Raw genomic sequence first — 18838 nt, forward strand, 5'->3', positions numbered from 1 at the left:
ACAGAAGACAAATGCATTTAGTCTATGTGACAGATCATCAAAAATATGAAGATAACTCTCATAATTGCCTTTTAATAATTCCCCCCCCCCCAGGCTAAACATATGTGATTTCTGGTTTTAACTTGCTGTCACCATTTTACAGTATCGACTCCTGTAAGCATTTCTTTCAGCATATGCTCAGAAGATGGAGGGAAGCTATAAAGCAGAAGTAAGGCTGGAGAAAATCAGATTTCATATCACAGAGGTTTTAGAAACTGAAAATGGGTGGTGTTTCAGCAAGCAGCCTAGGAGGGTAAAAATAGGATGTTCCCTTGCTGTGTTAAAGGCTGCAGGAGACCGAAACTGCCAGAATTGTTAAGATGAGAGAACGCAGGAGTTTGCTGCCTTGCAGGTCTGATGGAGTTTCTCTTTCCTTCTCTAGTCAGCAGAAAACAGAGGGTAAGCACTGAAATAGTTCAAAACAGATGACACAGCCAACGTGGAGAATGCTAAGCCATGTTGTAGGGAATCATTAGGCAGAGGTGGTTGTCTCATACAGTAGATATTGGCTTGTGGGAAGAGTGGAGGACCATGTGTCACGATCTGCACACTTTGCATTAGTTTACTTCTTTCAGAGCCAGGAAAGTTATTTTAGAGATGAATGGGTAGAGTAGGCCATTGGGATCTGTTGGGATTTGGTTCCAGGACATCCCGTGGATACCAAAATTAATGGATACTCACGTCCTATTAAATACAATGGCATAGCAAAATGACATCCCTTATATAAAATGGCAAAGTCAAGGTATGCTTTTTAGAAACATTTTCATGCTGTGGATGGTTGAATTTGTGGATGAAGAATTTGTGGATATGGAGGACTGTCTGTATTCCAAAGCCATCTGTAATTGAGGAAAAGAGATTCCACCTCAACATTAGGAGGACCTTCCTGACAGTAAGGGCTGTTCAACAGTGGAGCACACTCCTTCCTCGGAGTGCAGTGGAGTCTCCTTCTTTGGAGGTCTTTAAACTGGGGCTGGATGGCCATCTGTCGGGGATGCTTTGATTGAGAGTTCCTGCATGGCAGAATGGGGTTGGACTGGATGGCCCTTGCGGTCAACCCCCCGCCATGCAGGAAATCTGTTAGGGTGCCTGTTTATATATTGGCGAAGAGGAGAAAATTATACTGTTAGGCTGCAAGTCTTACTTACTTAGGTGTATGTTTCACTGCACTTAATGCACCCTCCCTCCGTCTGTCCCAGTTTGGCAGAGATAGTCCCGATCTGTCATCCTGCTTTTTCTGCTGCTTTTAAAAGTCTCAATTTCTCCTTCCTCCTCCTACTTTCCACCTTTGTACTCAGCTTATTTCAGCTGCTCCTTGTACACATAGCCTGAAGGTAATTTTATACATAATATTTTAAATAGTTTTGTGCATGAAACAAAGTTTGTGTATGCTGAACTATCCAAAAGCAAAGATACCACTATCTCAGCCACCCGTGAAAAAGGTTTTGAATTTTGGAGTATTTCAGATGTCTGAATTCTGGATATGTGAGGCTCAACCCATATAAAAGTGAAAACTAATGGATGGATGGATGGATGGATGGATGGATAGATAGATAGATAGATAGATAGATAGATAGAATGTAATTCTTTATCTTTTAACCAAGAAAATGATTAGAATCTTGATTTTCCGTAGGGTCTGTCTATGAACTCTCAGGCAGCGAGTGTTGTTTATCGACTGGCGATCTGATGAAAATTGTGGATATTCAGCTTCAGCATGTCAATTGCAAAAGCGTGGAACATGGACACACTTTTGAGCTCCCACTGAGTTTTAAAGGTATTTGTACATTCCATGTGTAATGAACTGCTGTGACACTGGGTCCTAGGTAACCCAGTTTTAAACACAACGGTAAAGGTAAACACAATGTTAAAACTGAGCCCTGCTTTCTTTATTATTTCCAAATAAAAACACAAGGCCTCTGATTTGGAATTACTCCACACTTACAGAGGTAATTGAGACCTTTACCTTCACAATTTCTTATAGAAGAAGAGGATTTACCCTACCCACCCCCCTACATAAATGGCCTGGGTCACAATTAGGATCCTGTGCACTTACTCAAAAATAAAGGATTCTACACAACATATTACATACAGTGGACCCTTGTTATACGCTGGGGTTTGGTTCCAAGATCCCCCGTGGATAACAAAATCTGTGGATGCTCAAGTCCCATTAAATATAATGACATAGCAAAATGGTGTCCCTTATTAAAAATGGAAAATCAAAGTTTGATATTTGAAATTTATACTGTTTTTGAACATTTTCAAACCATGGATGCTTGAATCCGTGTATAAAAAAATCTGTGTATAAGAAGGGCCGACTGTATTTCAAGAACAGTTGAACCTTGACTTTCACAGATTTAACTTTCAGGGATTTTATTATTTTTAAGCTTGCCATCAATAATTAAATGGGATCTCCCCCCCCCAACATCTTTATTATATTAATAAACGTACATGGAATCACAAAAGAGCCATCCAGTCCAACCCACTGCCGTGCAGTAGTACTCCAGACATATGGCCATACAGCCTCTGTTTAAAACTGCTGAAGAAGGAGACTATGGCCAAAATAAAGCTGCTTCGGGTCACTTTGGAGGTATGCTGTTTAAATGATGCATGCGTCCTAAGAGTCCAGAAGCCACGCCAAAGCCATGATCCAGTCCTAAAGACTAGAGCACAGCTTTGGCGCAGCTTTTGGACTCTTAGGACACATGCATCGTTGAAACAGCATACCTCCAAAGTGACCCAAAGCAGCTTTATTTTGGCCTGTCTGTATGGAGCCTACAATACTCTTCTAGTAAGTATGTTCCACCGTCCAACAGCTCTTGCCATAAGGGGGTTCTTCCCAAAGTTTAGGTGGAATCTCTTTTCCTATAATTTGAATAATTGCTCTGGTTCCTACTAACTGGAGAAACAGTTAGGTACCACTTATACATACTTTTAAAAAACCCAAAAAATTGTTTTAGTAGGCCAAGATTAATTTTAGCTGTGCACTACCCTTAGATCTTATAGTATAGAGAGGGAAACAAATACTTTGATAAACTCTGTAATGTTTTCTGATGGTTTCCATGTATCAGTGTTTTTCAGTGCAATTCACCTTGAAAGTCCTAGTGTAGTTTCTCAACATGTAGGTTCTGACAATAAAATTAAAATAAGAACTCTATGCTTTTGCAAACCCTGTCCTTCAGGTCTTTTTCAGCCTAGCCAAGCACCAAACAAGAAGAAATCTTTCTCCTCAAAACTCTCATTCTCCAAGGCCAAAACATCTGACAACCATCACCAACAACTTTACACGCTCCAGGAAGTCTTGCAGTCAGCAGCCATTCGGTGGAGCAGACTGAAGTGTGCTGAAATTGGCAGTGGAGAGTTTGAGCTGTATCCTGTGTATGAAGTTGAAGCAATAATGCACTGTAAGTATATAACTTCCCCATCCTCATAAGTGAATGGATGGAAATTGCGTGGCCCTCCAGATGTTTGACTGTAACTCTCATCAGCTCTAGCCATCATGCTGGGAGTTGTAGTCCACTTGAAGAACTACAGTTTGTCCACACCTGCTTTGGGCTCTTTCTTTCTTTCTTTCTTTCTTTCTTTCTTTCTTTCTTTCGGCATGCATTTTTAGACTCTAGTACTTGTCCCTTTTTTGTTTTCAAGATGTCTGATAATAAGAGGTGCCTGCCTTACTTCACAAAATGAGTGGGCCAGCCTTGCCTTAGACATTCCTTCTCAATACAGTGCTTTTTCTTCCAGTTAGAAACAACGTTGTGAAGATTAGCTCCATGCTGGATGTTGAAGTGATTGACATCACAGAAGAGTCACAGCAAATCCACTTCATCAAACCACTGATGCTGAGTGAAGTCTTGATGACGGACAAAGTGTTGCCAGTGGAGGCTGAGATCCTTGCGACTCCAGAATGTCCACCTGTCTTCCAGAGTGACTGGATTTCCAACCTATATAAGGGCAGTAGGATTTACATTCACAACCAAGTGTCATCGTGGAAGATTCTGGCCACAGCCTGGAAGAGCAAGGCCCATGCAGGCCGTTTCCTCATCTCTAGCACCTATAAAGGCCGTTTTCGGCGATGTCCACGCAAATTCTCCTCTACTTCAGAGCTGGCCCTTGCTTTAGCCACATCTGAGAAATTGCAAGTAGTGGTCACAAAGGACTATGAAAGCAATGATGATGATTTCCCCTTGTTCTGTATAGGGGATCGGCTAGAGTTGCACAGCCTTGCCCGGGCCAGCAGTTCTTCAGTGATGGACACATTGGTGTGCTACAGGGACAACGGAGATGAAGACAGAGAGCAAATACAGGTGCCTCTGTTTTTGGAAGCTGGCTTTGTGGAGAATGTTCGTGACAGTAGGAAATACACACTTCCTGAGGCAATTGAACACCTCCATCTGCCTTGCCAGGTGAAGGTTGTTGCCAGTGAAAATGCTCTTGATCCTCTAAGCAGCTTCTCTGTTCTTACCCTGGAGGCCCAGATCAAAGAGCCTTTTCTCACAGTCAGCCTGGCAAACAAGCCAGACCTTACCTTTGAGATTCCACCCAAGTGGCTGGACATCTCTCTCTTCTTCACTGGTGGCCCAGTGAAGCCCATGACTCCAAACAGCACTTCCAATGTAGAAGAGCTGACTGAGACCTTTTATTATGAACTGTTAAAGCAGTTGCCCAGCAATGAACCACCTCCAAGACCCCCTAAGCGAAAAGAAAGCACACTCGATAAGTGTTCCCAGAACAGCACAGAAGGGAAGAAGATTGAAGAGACCTCCGAGGTATGTAATGGGAATGGGGCACAGTGGAGAAAGTGGTATAGCTGCCAGATATCTGAACACAAACCAGGAATATTAACAGAGTAGATGATTCATTGATTAAAAATTTATATCCCAACCTATATCTGAGGACAATTTTTAAAAAAGACAAAAAAATAATAATTTAATTTAACATGCCAATGACAGCACATGTGCAAATTGGATAAAATAATTTAAGCCCCAAAGGGTTTAATAAAATGCAATATTTTCACTTGATGCTGGAATGACAGCATCATTAGCCCCAGATGGACCTCTTTGGGGGGGGGGGCTATTCCATAATAGCATGCCACAGCAGAAAAGGACCATGTCTTACCACAATATATTGCCTCCACCAATGAAATACAGAGAAAAGCACCTGGTTAACTGTACAAGGTTTAATAGAGGTTGCAGTAGTTGTAACTGTTGAACAATCTAATAGTACCCAAATTTAGCTCCCCAGAGGGTGCTGGCATTGCTCTGGTTAAAGGCCTAGAATGTATTATGGAAGGATTCAAATAGCAGGCCATAGTGCCTGAACTATAACATTGAAGAGTGTGCTGGTTTTGAATGGTTGCACTTGGTATTAAATCATTTTTAGTATAATAAAGCTCTTTCTGAAATTGTAGGCGAACCTATATGTCAGTGGGAACAATGTAAACTGAAATCAGAGAGGGCACTGCAGGCAAATATTGTCACCTTGTTTTTTTTCATTTGTTGCAACTTTTCAATATCTTTTTACAATTGCATTTGCTTCCCACACCATGAAGCAGAAACATGATTTGAATAGTTTGCATTATGCTTATTCCTATATTTACATGGCTGGGTTAAATCCAATTGTGTGCACATATTCAACACATGGACTCACTCTAATTCTTGACTTGGTCTAACACAGATATTCAATGTGTTGAATATATGAATACATATATTCAACACATGGGTTCGCTCTAATTCTTATTCTCTGATATCAGCAATGCACACCCTTTTAAGAAAAGATGAGGTCAATTTTTGCTTTAAGAATCTTTCTTGTTTCTAGCTTCCTACTTGTTGGCCAATGTCTAGATCTTTGTCTCTGAGTGATTTGCTGTGCATCAACAAGGACATTTTATGCTCAGTTATTTAATAACAGCAGCAACAAAATGCTGTTGTCTCACTAAATATGTTGTGCTGAAATGAATGAGCTAGCAAGGAAGGGACTATGTGTGAAAACTGTGGAGGTCCATTCAATTCTGGTACTCACAAAAAAATTCTAGGCTCAGAATTATCAAGCTCCAATTGTATGTATATCATGGGTTTTGGAAACATCATCAAATCAAAACAGAGCATACTTCCACCCACCATCTGTGGACATTCATCACTGCTTGAAGAACATAAGATACCAACAGCATGTTCAAATGTTTTGTCATCACAATAAATTAACCGGTGGTTCTATTTTCCTGTACCAGTTCAGTATATGTCAAGACTCTGCAAAACATCCATTCTGCAAACCGAAGCAAATCAGTATAGACCACCTTCCCCGGACCAATTCAAACCAGTACATCACTGAATACAAACCTCAAAGATCCCAGAAGCCTGCCAAACCCTGCGAACAAGTTACAGGTATGATCAAATTCACTCCTTATGGGTAATCTTCTTACTGAGCAAGTAGATTAGAAACACTCAACATATCAAAACAGCCACATTATAACTTAAAGGCAAAGATCAAAAGGAGGGGAGGGATCACAACTCAGAAATAGATCGCATACTTTGCATACTTCACCAACCACACATGAAAGTCAGGTAGCTGGTGATGTGGTGAGAATTTTTTAAAAGGGAACTGGATGGCCTTCTTTTGGGAGTGCTTTGTGTTTTCCTGCCTGGCAAGGGGTTGGACTAAACTACAAATCTCAATTCCATAGGGTGGAACTAAAGCACTTAAAGTGGTATCAAACTGCATTTCTACAGCGTAGGTGACACTAAATGTGTGAACAAGTTCCTGCAGCTGGTTTATCCACAGAAACTGAAGTTTTAGTATGTATTCCCTTTAATAGCAACAACCATCTCCCCAATGAGTCTTGCTTCTGCAGTCTCACTCTGTATTCTCTCCCATCCCCTTCCAAATCACCAGCAGGCCGTTTAAGCCAGGGATTTTTTTCTATGGCGATTCCTATTTGTGAAACTGCCCTAGAGGAAACACACCTGTCACTAAAGGAGGTTATCAGACAGGCCCAAGCAGAATTAAGAACCAGTACAGACTGGTGGTTTGCGCCGGCCCAGGGCCAAAAGTAAGGCTTGGTAGAGCGGAGCATCTGCACACTTCCAAGTCCTACTGCATACCACGTGCACCATCTTGGTGCACCGCTGTTTACATGGGGCACACTATTACGACGTTGCTAATGCATGGCACACAAACAGCACCGCACACAGGGAGCATCATGAGGGCGCGAAGCAACCCTTATGGCATTCCTGTAGCACCGGCAAAAGAAGCTCCCTTTCGGGGCCTCTTTTCCTGGCGGGTTGGGGATGTGATGTCCAGTTGCCGCATCCCCAACCCTGCACATCCAGGAGTGACACAGTACTTTTAGGCTGTCTGTACAGCCCCTAAGAGCATTTTTAATTCTGGATAATTCAGTGCTCTGCTATGGTTCTGCAGCATTTTTCTTGTTGCTGTATTATATTGTTTAACTACTTGATTAGGTTTTTGAAGTTCACTTTGTGCATCCCAATTTTAAATAAATTATTTTCATGCATACTTTAGTAGATGATTCTGATCATGTGTATGAAGACGTTAACGAAGAGGTGAAAGGAATTGTTCATCAAATGGGAGCAACTGCTATTAAACACTGAAACACTCGTCTACAAAGCACCAATGTTTTCAGAACACCATGGATTAGGAAACTGCCGTATCCTTTACATTTTTATGCTTAACTTTGAAATTAGGATTTCTTCCAGAATTATGGGTCCTGGAATCAATAGAATAAGGGTTTGAAATAAACTAGAGACAACCATAAAGAACACAGTACATATAGTAGGTCTCAATAGGACAAAACAGTGAAGGATCCTTGGTTAATGTGATATCAGAATCTGTGATAGATGTCATATTCCTAGCTGAAGTGCTACAATGAATGAAATTGAAAGTATGGAATTAGATTAATCTGCAGTTCTAACAAAGCCCCTCATCTTTTATTTTTAGCAAATATGGGCCCAAACAGACAGACCAAAATAAAGCTGCTTCAGTTCACTTTGAAGGTATGCTGTTTAAATGACACACATATTGTAAGAGGCCAGAAGTTGTGCTAAAGCTGCACTCCAGTCCTTAAGGCTGAAGCATGGCTTTGGCATGGCTTTCGGCCTCTTGGGACCATGCAGCATTTGAACAGCATACCTCCAAAGTTACCAAAGCAGCTTCATTTTGGCCTGTCTGTTCGGGGCCCAAGGTAGGTATTTCAAAATATGTCTTCTGCCTGTGTCAAAACTATAAGGATTAATTGTATGTGTACTGTATCTTGGCCACGGCTCACTTTTAACAGTTGTGGCATTTATACACGACACGCTCCCAAGTCACCCAGAAGTCATGCTGACAATTATATTTAGATGCCACTCACCCCTGAGCCAGTGAAAAGCCAGCTCCAACAGCTAAGGGGTGGCTTTTTTCTGCCCCAAATAGGAACAGACTTTTTCCATTACTATTTTGTGTGGAAGTTGGCCAGACTCTGGCTGCGGTCGCTGTGACCCCCACCCGGCTTTCTCCAGGGCAGCATCAAGCCACTCCTTTAGGACCATCTGTTTAAGCCCCATGGCTGCATAAAAAAATTATTGAAGAGCAAGGCCTATCTATCCCACAGCTCACATAGCATTTAGAAGAATCAATTAAAAAGTGATTAACAGCAAGCAGGCCTGTTCTTTATAATAAAAATCATGTTATGAGAGAATTAAAGACAGCAAACACTTAAACTGTGAAGTTGTGTCACAGCTGTAATCATGGAGGGTATGCTACAGACCCTTGGCTATGTAAATTGCATGATATGATCTTCTCTTTGCAAAGGAAAAAGAAAACATACGCAAAATCAGAAAATAGCTTTATTTGAGGCATTGGAAGTTACTTGAAATATGGCCATTATACACTCAAAGTACTATTTAAAAAAATAATTCTAAGCATTTTTCTAGGATTGCTCTACTTAATAGAAGTCAGGTAAAGTTGAAATACAATTCCAAAGTGATGTCAACAAATGAACTTCTTCTAATCTAGATAGAATCCACTTGGTTCATAAGCATGACCTTCAGAAATACTATCAAACCTGGTGCAACCATCATGATCATAGCCCAAAAAACAACTATGATTATGACTGAACTAGGCCTTAATCGGCATCTGTCGATTTAAAGTGCTCATCGTCAATTGTGGAATAGATATGTCCCTCGCTGCTAAGAAACTCAACAGCTTTCCTGGATGGAAGAAAGGAAAAAATAAAATATTAGTTTACCATATAATACAGTTGTCTTTTGCATTTGCCTTACTCCCTTTCTTCAAAGACAAGACATTATCTTCAGTAGGAATGAAGCTGAACTGAAGAAAAAGAAGAACTGCCAAACCATCTAATACTCAAGGTCTAAAAAGGTTATTTTAAACAAGCTAGCTCTGAATTCTACTGCAGTTCTGATTACATGTATTATCGTATACACTCGACTATAAATCATCGTCATGTATACATGTCTAGTAATTTATCATGGCATCAGAGCTGTTTGACAGAGGTTAATTACAGTTCCCAGATTTCCTAGCATTGATCCAGAGCAGTTAAAGCAGCCACAAACTGGATTATTTCTGCAGTGTGTTTTGGACCTATAGTCCTCACTTTCCACAAAGAAAATGGAATAAGATATACAGTGGTGCCTCGGGTTACGAAATTAATTCGTTCCGCCATTCCTTTCGTAACCCGAAAATTTCGTAACCCGAAAAGGCTTTCCGTTAGCACTGGAAAGCCTATAGCTGCACTTTGCAGCATTTGAATTTCGCGCCGAAATGAATTTCGTAACCCGAAAAATATTTTGTAACCCGAAAGTTTTTTCCAATCCAACTTTTTCGTATCCCGGAAATTTCGTAACCCGATCATTTCGTATCCCGAGGCACCACTGTACCGTATATACTCGACTATAAATCAACCTCATATATAAGTCAAGGGTAAAACCTAGGCACATATAATGAAGGCTGTAAAGGGCGAAGTAAAGAAAAACAATTCCAAAGAATTTACAAAATTCCAGCAGTACTGGTTAGTATATGTTAGTGCATATACTAAAACCTGGATGGATGAGAGTAGATGGGGGTCAGTGCTTCTAGGGCAAATTAAACTCTTGCCTTTCATCATCATCATATATATTGTTTGTTATTGCTTTGTGTGTATATTTGCGTAACACCATGAGATGTTTGATGGCTCTTTTATGGCTGTATTTAAAAATAATAAACAATAGATGAATTGTTCAATCACGGAATTCCTCTACTTACACCTTGCAAGCCTTTTCAAAAACTAAATTCATGGGTTAGGAGATTTTGGGGGCCCCCCCGTTGGTCAGCTTTTACAGAAACCCATGAATAATGTAGTTATTTTGACTCCTTTGGCATTTTTATTTTCCTGATTTTGCTAGAGGGAAATATCTGTATATAACAGATTCCTTTAGAATCCTTCTTTTAAAAAAAAAAATCAGCTTCAAGCCAAATAAATTATTATTATTATTTTACTAAATATAAAGAGACAGAGAGATAGAGAAGTTGGGGTACTGTTTGATGCCAAAAGATACCTATAGTCCATTTAAGTCAGGATGGTGGGGGCAGGATCGAAATTGTGTAGGATGCATGCAGCTTGCTAAGACCTCATCTCAGAAACATCCATGGGGTACAAATGCATATTTGGAGAAGGGTTGTTTGACACCACAAACAGCCTTACAGAAATGCTTTCCAATCACTTTCAGCTTTAGGAAAAGGGTGGATGCGGCCAACCAAGATCCACATGTGATAAGTCTTTGGCTAGAAATAAAAACTTACCTTGTCAGTACTGGGCCACTTTTCAAATTCAAAAGAAATCAGTATCACTTTACTTCAGTTAGTATAGCACAAGGTAAAGAAAAACTATTTCCTGCATACCTGTTGGATCAAACTAATTACACTGGCAGTTTTACTTTTAGGAGCCCCAGCTACCTCTATGTACTTACTTCAATGTTGGCAGATTCATACTATGCAACTGGGACTTCAGATCTTGAAGACTTATGCCTTCTGTTGTTGTGCAGCTTTTAATCAAATTCAGGATCTTGAAAAGCAGAAATTCAAACAGGGTTATTCAAACAGAAATAGCAGGAATATTGGTTTTCACATATTTCACAATTGTTTTGTGAAATATGCATAGCAGAAGAAGAATTATTCCATTCATTTCACAATGATAGGATGCATTAGGATGAACAAACTAAGATTCTAAAACTGAGCTCTGCAAAAACAGTTTTCAGTTTTCAACTCTCACAAAATGGAAGTTTACACAATGACTAAAAAACATGCAGTATTTTAAAATACATCATAGGCTTCTTATCATGTAACAGTTCAACATTACTAAGAAAGAGAGCATCCAACAAGGAAGTGTCCAAAATAATCCAACTTGTATTTTTAAAAATAATTTTGTAGAATTACAATATTTTGATAAACTGATCTACGAATTATTACATACTAACTGCACTTGATTTAATATAAAGGGCAAAACCAGCAAGAAGTGCATTGATCTAAGTATCAGCCTACAATAAACTAAGAGCAAACAAAATCTCTATCTTTTGTTACTCTATTCTACTATAGTTTAGTACATTCTGTGCTAGAATACCTTCCATAAAAAAGAAATGGAATCAGTGACTCAGTCAAATGGCAAGGGATATATCAGGCAGAATGCAGGACCATCACTGTTGATCTCTTTCTACTGGGATACTTCACAGAAGCTACCATAGTTCCCACGATTTCTCTTTTCTCCTGGGTTGCACAGCTTTCATAGGAGCCAGAGAGAGCTCCTTGTACAAGAGCCTAGGCTGAGTCAGGAGTTGTCTATGTACCCTTACTGACTGAATGAAACTGCTTACAATTTTGTTTTAGGATCTTATCACATAGCTTAATAATCACTTTTACCTCTACCCAGCTTAATCCAGGCTGCATCTTGATCTTATTGGAAGGTTTTTGCCACCGAATCTGCCAACCAAATACATCCCAAATGCATCCCTGCTTCAAGGAGCGCTCCCTGCAGCTCTTTTCAGCTCCAGGAGTTTTCTAGCTTAAGAAAATGGCTCTCAGAGCACTCCTGGAAGCAGGGATGCACCCAGGATGTATTCAGGCAGCAGATTTGGTGGCAAAAACCTTTCAATAAGATCAGGATGCAGCCCGAATTAAAATTATTAAGCCATGTGATAAGCTCCTTAGTTTTACCCATGGAGAAACTTCCAGTTTTTTAAAAAAACAAGTTAGAGATTTCAAGGAGATGCACAGGTGTGCCATATCTAAAACACTGCTTTAGAATTTTGTGCTTATTACAATTAGGACCAGTCTGTGCAATAAATTTCACAAGCACAAGTAACTGTACACAGGAAAGTAACTTGTATAAAGCAGGTAGAATAGTGCCTACCTGTCTTTTTAGTTTCATGTAAGGAGAACAGATTCAAAGTCAGGAGTTTCCAACTTAATAGATGTATAAAATGCATGCAACTTAAAATAAATACTGACTTGGGAAGAACAACTGGATTCAGGTCTCAGTATAAAAGGCATCAGGAGTGACCCATCTCAGACACAACAACTGTGGAAAGAACATAAAGCAGGATATCCTGTCTCTGTTTCAAGAAATGCCTACCTGGCTCTGATGTGGGGTAAGCCCACCCACTGACATGGCATCACTTCCTCCATAGCTTGGCATGCTGCCCATCCCTGTCATACCAAGTGACTGTGGCGTCTTCACGGAAGACTAAAATACAGAAAGAGAAATAAACGTTAACTATATAATCCTGTTTTGTGTTGTGTGCCTTCAAGTCATTTTCGATTTATGACGACCCTAAAGCAAACCTATCATGGGGCTTTTTGGGCAATATTTAATCAGAGGTTTGCCATTGCCTTCCCCTTGAGTTGAGAATGTGTGCCTTGTCCACGGTCAACCAATGGGTTTTATGGGTGAGCTGAGAATCAAACCCTCATCTCCAGACTCACAGTCCAACACACCACACTGGCTCTCTCTCTATATATATAATCCTGCACATGTAGAAATAAGATTTAGCACTGAAGGAGAACAACTACAAGTTTTTAGATTAATCTGTTGGAGTTTGGTTGTGTCACTGAATTAGATCCAATTAGACCGGCACAGACTCTCTTGTTAAAGCTCTCATCTTCTCTATTATTTGCCCTCAAAGAAAGGTCGGTATGTGCCTTATTTTTACACATACCATGTTGCTTTTTCTGTGCATCATGTGTGCATTGACAACTTCAAGCATATGCATAGTGAACTCATTCATATCTTCCAGCGGCATGATCTTGAATGCAACAAGGCTCTTTTTGTTCTGTCAGAAAGGAAACAGAGCATAAGTGAATATTGCCTCTACATACGCTTTTCATAATGAGTTCTAAACATTAACATCAATAAAAGGGGAAAACGTTTTCAAGATATGACTCATCCCTACTAATTTTATAAGCTTTAAAACAACAACTATGGCTGAGACCTTAGATGACAGCTACATAACGTAAGTGTCCACATGCGGAATTATAGTTCAATTGTACTACACAAACTTTGTGTTAAATGGCAGTGTTCTGCAACTAAGTGAATTGAATGCCCAACTAATGCACACCTGTACATTAGGGTATTTATACATATAACTCTTCTACAACCCTGAGGTGAATGTGGACGTTCGATAAAAATGTCCAACCGCTACCCTAGAGGAACTTGCACTTGCCATCAATCATGCACATCACCTTCACTCCACTCACAGCTTCCTTTTTGAAATGGAATACTTCAGCATTGTGACTGACTCAAATATCCTGCCAATTTTCAATATCCTTTTACACCCAATAATTCGTTTTATCCTTTGAACCTCCGAATTTCATTCTAAAAGAATTATAATGAATCTGAAAAATGTGCTTTCTATAAAGCTGCATTTCTTTTTCAACCCTCATTTGACAATTTCTCCAAATATACATATTACCAGTTTTGTCTTTTCTTATAAACAACCTGCAGAACCATCTCATAAAAGTTCCTTATTGCCACAAAGAGGCTGTATAGACCGCCATCGAAGGCCAGCATAGGGGTGGAGTAGAGGCTGCGTGCCCTAATCTGTCCCCATGCCAGCGTGATACCACATGCCTGAATGGCGGCAGTGCTCCTCTGGCACTGTATCCAGATGAGGCAGCACCAAAGGAGCACAGAAAAGCCGTGGCGCCAGCAGCTATTGTGCCCTTTCCATGGCACAGAAAGGAGCCACTTTTTGTGGCTCCTTTTTGCGCTGCGGAAAGGCAAGATCAGGGCCGCAGCCCTGATCTGGCAAAGAAAGAGGTGGCTACAGGCCGCCCCTTAGGGTGGTCTGTACAACACCAAAGTTAGCTATTTTCCAATTCTTGGGATGCAGAATATGATTACTGCATTAGTCTTCATTACTGCATCTAATCATTCACAGCTTATCTTTAATCAAATAATATTCTTCAAACATAAGAATGATCAGTTCTGTATTATATTTTATCTGCTATCATATTTAGGCTATCCAATATGGAAGGATTTTCTACCTCGGGTCATTTTCTAAATTGTATTTTTCATAGAATTATAGAGCTGGAAGAGACCGCAAGGGCCATCCAGTTCAACTCCCTGCCATGCAGGAACTCACAATTAAAGCACCTCCAACAGATGGCCATCCAGCCTCTGTTTAAAGACCTCCAAAGGAGACTCCACCATGCTCCGAGGAAATGTGTTCCACTGTCAAACAGATCTCACTGTCAGGAGGTTCCTGCTAAACTTGAGGCAAAATCTCTTCTGTAGCTTGCATCTATTGTTCCATGTCCTATTCTCTGGAGCTGCAGCAAACAAGCTTGTTCCATCCTAAATATGACATCCCTTCAAATATTTCAAATATGTGAAAGGGATCTAGGAGCCCAAATAGACTGCAAGTTGAAGATGAGTCAACAGTGCAATGCGGCAGGTAAAAAGGCCAATGCAATTTTAGGCTGCATCAATAGATGTATAGTATCTAGATCAAGGGAAGTAATAGTGCCGCTCTATTCTGCTTTGGTGAGGCCCCACCTGGAATATTGTGTCCAGTTCTGGACACCACAATTCATAAAGGATGTTGAGAAACTGGAGTGTGTCCCAAGGAGGGAGACTAAAATGGTGAAGGGTCTGGAAACCATGCCCTGTGGGAAGAAAGGTTGGCAAAAGATGGAAAATCCTGTGTTCAGCCAAAAGGCTGATTTAGACAGCTCTCTTTCTCAAATCCCTCAGTTCTGTGACCCTTACCTGAAAAGATCGCAGATGACCAGCTACTTTCACGTATGTCCCAGGTGGCACCACAATGTTTTCACTGCCTTCTTCCTTTAAGAAAAGGATGGGGAAGGATACTGTAATAGTTTTGTTGTGTTTAGCAATAAGTGCTTTAATTATGTCTCCATGTAAGCCTTCAGAACATGTGAGTTAAATAATGTGAACCATTCTTTCTCATTTATCTCTAAGACCTTGGAAAAGCTACTTACTTTCTCAGAATCCTTCATACAGTACATCTATCAGCAGTTGTAATACTGGTCTGGACGTTTTATTCCAAAACCTAACTTGTCAAGTTTAAAATACACTGATGATAGTGGCCCAGTAAGATTCATGATCAAGCGCATATTTGAACTTCCCCAGCCCTACTCATATATTCAAAGTAATACACCACACAGGTTCTTTTCATTCATCATATAAACATCAACAAATACTTACATCTGTGTCAACCCATTGTCTCACATCCATTGGGCCTGCAGTCATATCATCTACTTTATACAGAATGTTTGTTGGCGCCTTTTCAGCTTGTCTGATTATACCCACGATGGTGACCTTCAAGTAAACAACAGATACAACCATTTACTGATACAGCCTTTAATTTCACACTGGATTGAAAGACTAGAAACAACTGAAAATCATCTTAAAACTCTAACCTTCTACATATTATCTATTAGCCACAAATTAACCCACTCTGAATATAGGTCTTATGCCAGAAATAAAATTCCTGATGTAAGCAATACTTTTGTAAACCCATCCAAAAGGCCGTTGCAATAATAAAGAGACTTCCGCAGACCAAATCAATCCACATTCTGTGGATGGAGGGAGGGAATAGAATACTTACCTGTGAAAGTTCAACTTCTCGGACTCTGAAAACATCATCCGCTTGTTCTGCAGAAAGTAACTGAGACACTGTACAGGGAACAATATTCTGCGATCTTGACCTCTGCAATGAGGAAATGTAAAAACTCTAAATCCTGACTTACTCGTTCAATTTTTAATTCAGGTTGAAGATATAAGCAGAGGAAAAATTACACAAAAGTAGGAAAAGCACAGTTTTCTAATTAATCCTTTGTTGGACACAAACTAGTCTAGTGATGGTGAACCTATGGCACGCATGCCAGAGGTGGCACTCAGAGCCCTCTCTGTGGGCACATGTGCCATCTCCCCAGCTCAGAGTTTGCCAGAGTTTGTTACTAGAAAGCCAGAGGGACATGGCACTTCACAATAAATATATGGGTTCTGGGTCACAGTTTGGCACTCAGCCTCTAAAAGGTTCAACATCACTGAACTAGTCAAATGATCCATGCAAATTTTTTTTACCTGCACCTGTAAAGAATTCCTGAAACAAGAACCACAGACAAACCATAACCATTTGAATCATGCTTCTCTTCTTTCTTGGTGAATGAGGCTCTTTTAGGAGAGCTGACATATACATATATACATGTACATGCACGCACATGCGCGCACATATATATATATAATCAGCTTTCAGAAAGCAAATACATTTAATGTGTTGAGCGCCTGATACAGACAGGCCAAAATAAAGCTGATTCAAGTCACTTTGCAAGTATGCTGTTTCAATGATGCGTGCATCCTAAGAGTCCAGAAGCTGCACCAAAGCCACACTCCAGTCCTAAGGACTGGAATGCGGCTTTGGTGTAGCTTCCAGACTCTTTGGACACCTGCATCATTGAAACACCATACCTCCAAAGTGGCCTCAAGCAGCTTTATTTTGGCCATAGTCACTGGAATAGTATAATCATATTATTCTGTTGAAAGATTTTTTTTTGTCTCAGCAACTTTCACATCATCCTATAAGACCACTTACAGATAGCAAGATGACACAGAAGATTATTTTAATTCTCATTCCAAGAACTACAGGAAGCCCTGGCTTTTTCAGGCAAACTACATACCGGTTTTCTTTCGCCTTGCGTTGCAGAAGGTGATGCGAATCCTCCAGGCGACTGTGTATATCCTCCTCCTCCGCCATACGCACTGTCATACCCACCTAGAAATAAAGAGGTAACAGAGAAATAACAAAACAGCAAAGCTATTCTCACACTTCTCAGTCTCTTGAGATTTAGAATAGGAAGCAAATTGGGAATAGGCCTGGAACAAAGCAGAATAGGTTCAATCAACAGTAGCTCCAACTTTTGTCAGCTGGTGGGTGGGAATGGGAAAGATGCCCCACCGCCACCTGCTGCATTAGCGTTTGAGCGAAATGACACGAAAGCCTTCGACTTCACATTAAAAAGAAAGGTTTACACAACTGAAACAATTTCCAAAGAAATTAAACTGTGTTGCAAGGCTTTGGTTTAGCGAAATCAGTTGGGCCCCAGAAGCTGTTGTGAAAACAACATTTCCACTCGGTGCCTGAGAAACGGCAATGCTGGGGCCCCTTGGCCTTTGGGGTGAGGGGGGGGGTCCATGGCTGGGTGCCACAACAGAGAAGGCCCTCTAGAGCCCTTGCTCTTTGCACAGCTGAGGAGGGATCCCAGTGGGCCTTTGGAGGGGCAGTCCTTCAAGCAGCAAGGCCCACAGCCATTTAGGGCCTTTTAAATATCACCCCAGCTCCTTGAGCTCAGGCATATTCAATGAAGCATCCATCACTTGTGAAGCCGAAGGCTTTCATGGCCGGCATCCATAGTTTATTGTGGGTTTATTGTGCCCATGTTCTAGAAGAGCTCCTTCCTGACGTTGCGCAGCATCTGTGGCTATGGGCATCTTCAGATTTGCCATTTTTGTCGTGTGCCTCTATTTCCGACTTGTGCCAACCTTAAGGCAAACCTATCAGGGCTCTCCTGGCACGCTTCTTCACAGAGGGTTGGCCATTGCCATCCTCTGAGGCTGGGAGCATGTGGCTTTCCATCCCAAGGCCACTCAATGGGTTTTTAGGCTTGAGCTGCCATTGAACCCTGTACTAAGATCCAGTCAGCCGTCTCCTTGGACTGTCTTCAAGGGCAGCCCCACACACAGTGCATTGCAGTAGTCCCATGATTCCAACTGGGGTCCTCTGGGTGTTTTGTACTTCAGTTCCCAGAAGGGCCAGCCATCTTGGCCAAGGGCCTGGAATTCTGGGAGTTGAAGTCCAGAACACCTGAAGGGCCAGAGTTGGAGGGTAGCAGCCCAGAGCCACCAAGAAGCCCTCTTGAGGGGGACTACAACTCCCATCATCCCTCGCCCGCAGCACAGCCAAGCTGGGAGCAGCCCTGGCGCCCCTTGAACGCTCCCTCACCGTGACTTGACCACATGCCACGCAGCGAACGGGAGCCGAGAGCCACGGAAGATAGCGCGCGAATACGGCCCGCCAGGAAAACGACAGAGGCTCCGCCCTCATCGCCCCGCCTCTCCGCCTGGTCAAGGCGCGCGCAAAGCCAGCGCTCCGATAGGCCAGCCTCTGGCCACGCCCCCCGCGCCAACCACCAATGAGGAAGAAGCGGAGGGAGGAGGGGCGTTCGGAAGTGGAGAAAGAAATAAAAAGAGAGGGAAGGAGCCTAGAGCGGCACCTTTACGAGGCCAACTTCCTCCCGGAAA

General features: G+C 41.4%; 2 protein-coding genes across 4 annotated transcripts in view; one reads left to right on the forward strand and one right to left on the reverse strand.

Annotated features, from left to right (window-relative positions):
* THEMIS2 (thymocyte selection associated family member 2) overlaps positions 1-8082 on the forward strand; it is an 11352-nt gene extending 3270 nt beyond the window's left edge. The window contains exons 1-6 of one of the 3 annotated variants that reach the window (XM_042438946.1): positions 147-438; positions 1670-1810; positions 3216-3437; positions 3775-4799; positions 6257-6410; positions 7549-8082. In XM_042438946.1, coding sequence (XP_042294880.1) covers positions 360-438; positions 1670-1810; positions 3216-3437; positions 3775-4799; positions 6257-6410; positions 7549-7637 — 1710 coding nt within the window. In that variant the 5' untranslated portion in view covers positions 147-359 and the 3' untranslated portion in view covers positions 7638-8082. Of the gene's footprint in view, positions 1-146; positions 439-1669; positions 1811-3215; positions 3438-3774; positions 4800-6256; positions 6411-7548 lie in introns of those variants that run through there. The other 2 variants (XM_042438945.1, XM_042438944.1) reach the window with 2 other exon arrangements.
* A 770-nt stretch (positions 8083-8852) lies between these two features.
* On the reverse strand, positions 8853-18661 carry RPA2 (replication protein A2). Its single transcript, XM_042441210.1, has 9 exons — positions 18540-18661; positions 17218-17312; positions 16146-16247; positions 15743-15856; positions 15284-15358; positions 13233-13346; positions 12650-12760; positions 10992-11086; positions 8853-9233 (listed from the first exon to the last, which is right to left on the reverse strand). Exons 1-9 carry the CDS (start codon positions 18553-18555, stop codon positions 9149-9151), a joined length of 807 nt encoding a protein of 268 aa, XP_042297144.1. The 5' UTR covers positions 18556-18661; the 3' UTR covers positions 8853-9148.
* Between the last annotated feature and the right edge of the window lie 177 nt (positions 18662-18838).

The sequence above is a fragment of the Sceloporus undulatus genome, chromosome 9 (genome assembly GCF_019175285.1).
Source record: "Sceloporus undulatus isolate JIND9_A2432 ecotype Alabama chromosome 9, SceUnd_v1.1, whole genome shotgun sequence".
In the NCBI taxonomy this organism is placed as follows: domain Eukaryota; kingdom Metazoa; phylum Chordata; class Lepidosauria; order Squamata; family Phrynosomatidae; genus Sceloporus; species Sceloporus undulatus.

What these genes read in the sequence shown, in the direction of transcription:
- RPA2 (XM_042441210.1), bottom strand. An exon ending in GAGAAGTTGAACTTTCACAG is followed by an intron (nt 15,857 to 16,145) that starts GTAAGTATTCTA and finishes GTTTACTTGAAG; the next exon opens with GTCACCATCGTGGGTATAAT. An exon ending in ATGAATCTGCCAACATTGAA is followed by an intron (nt 9,234 to 10,991) that starts GTAAGTACATAG and finishes TCTTCCATCCAG; the next exon opens with GAAAGCTGTTGAGTTTCTTA.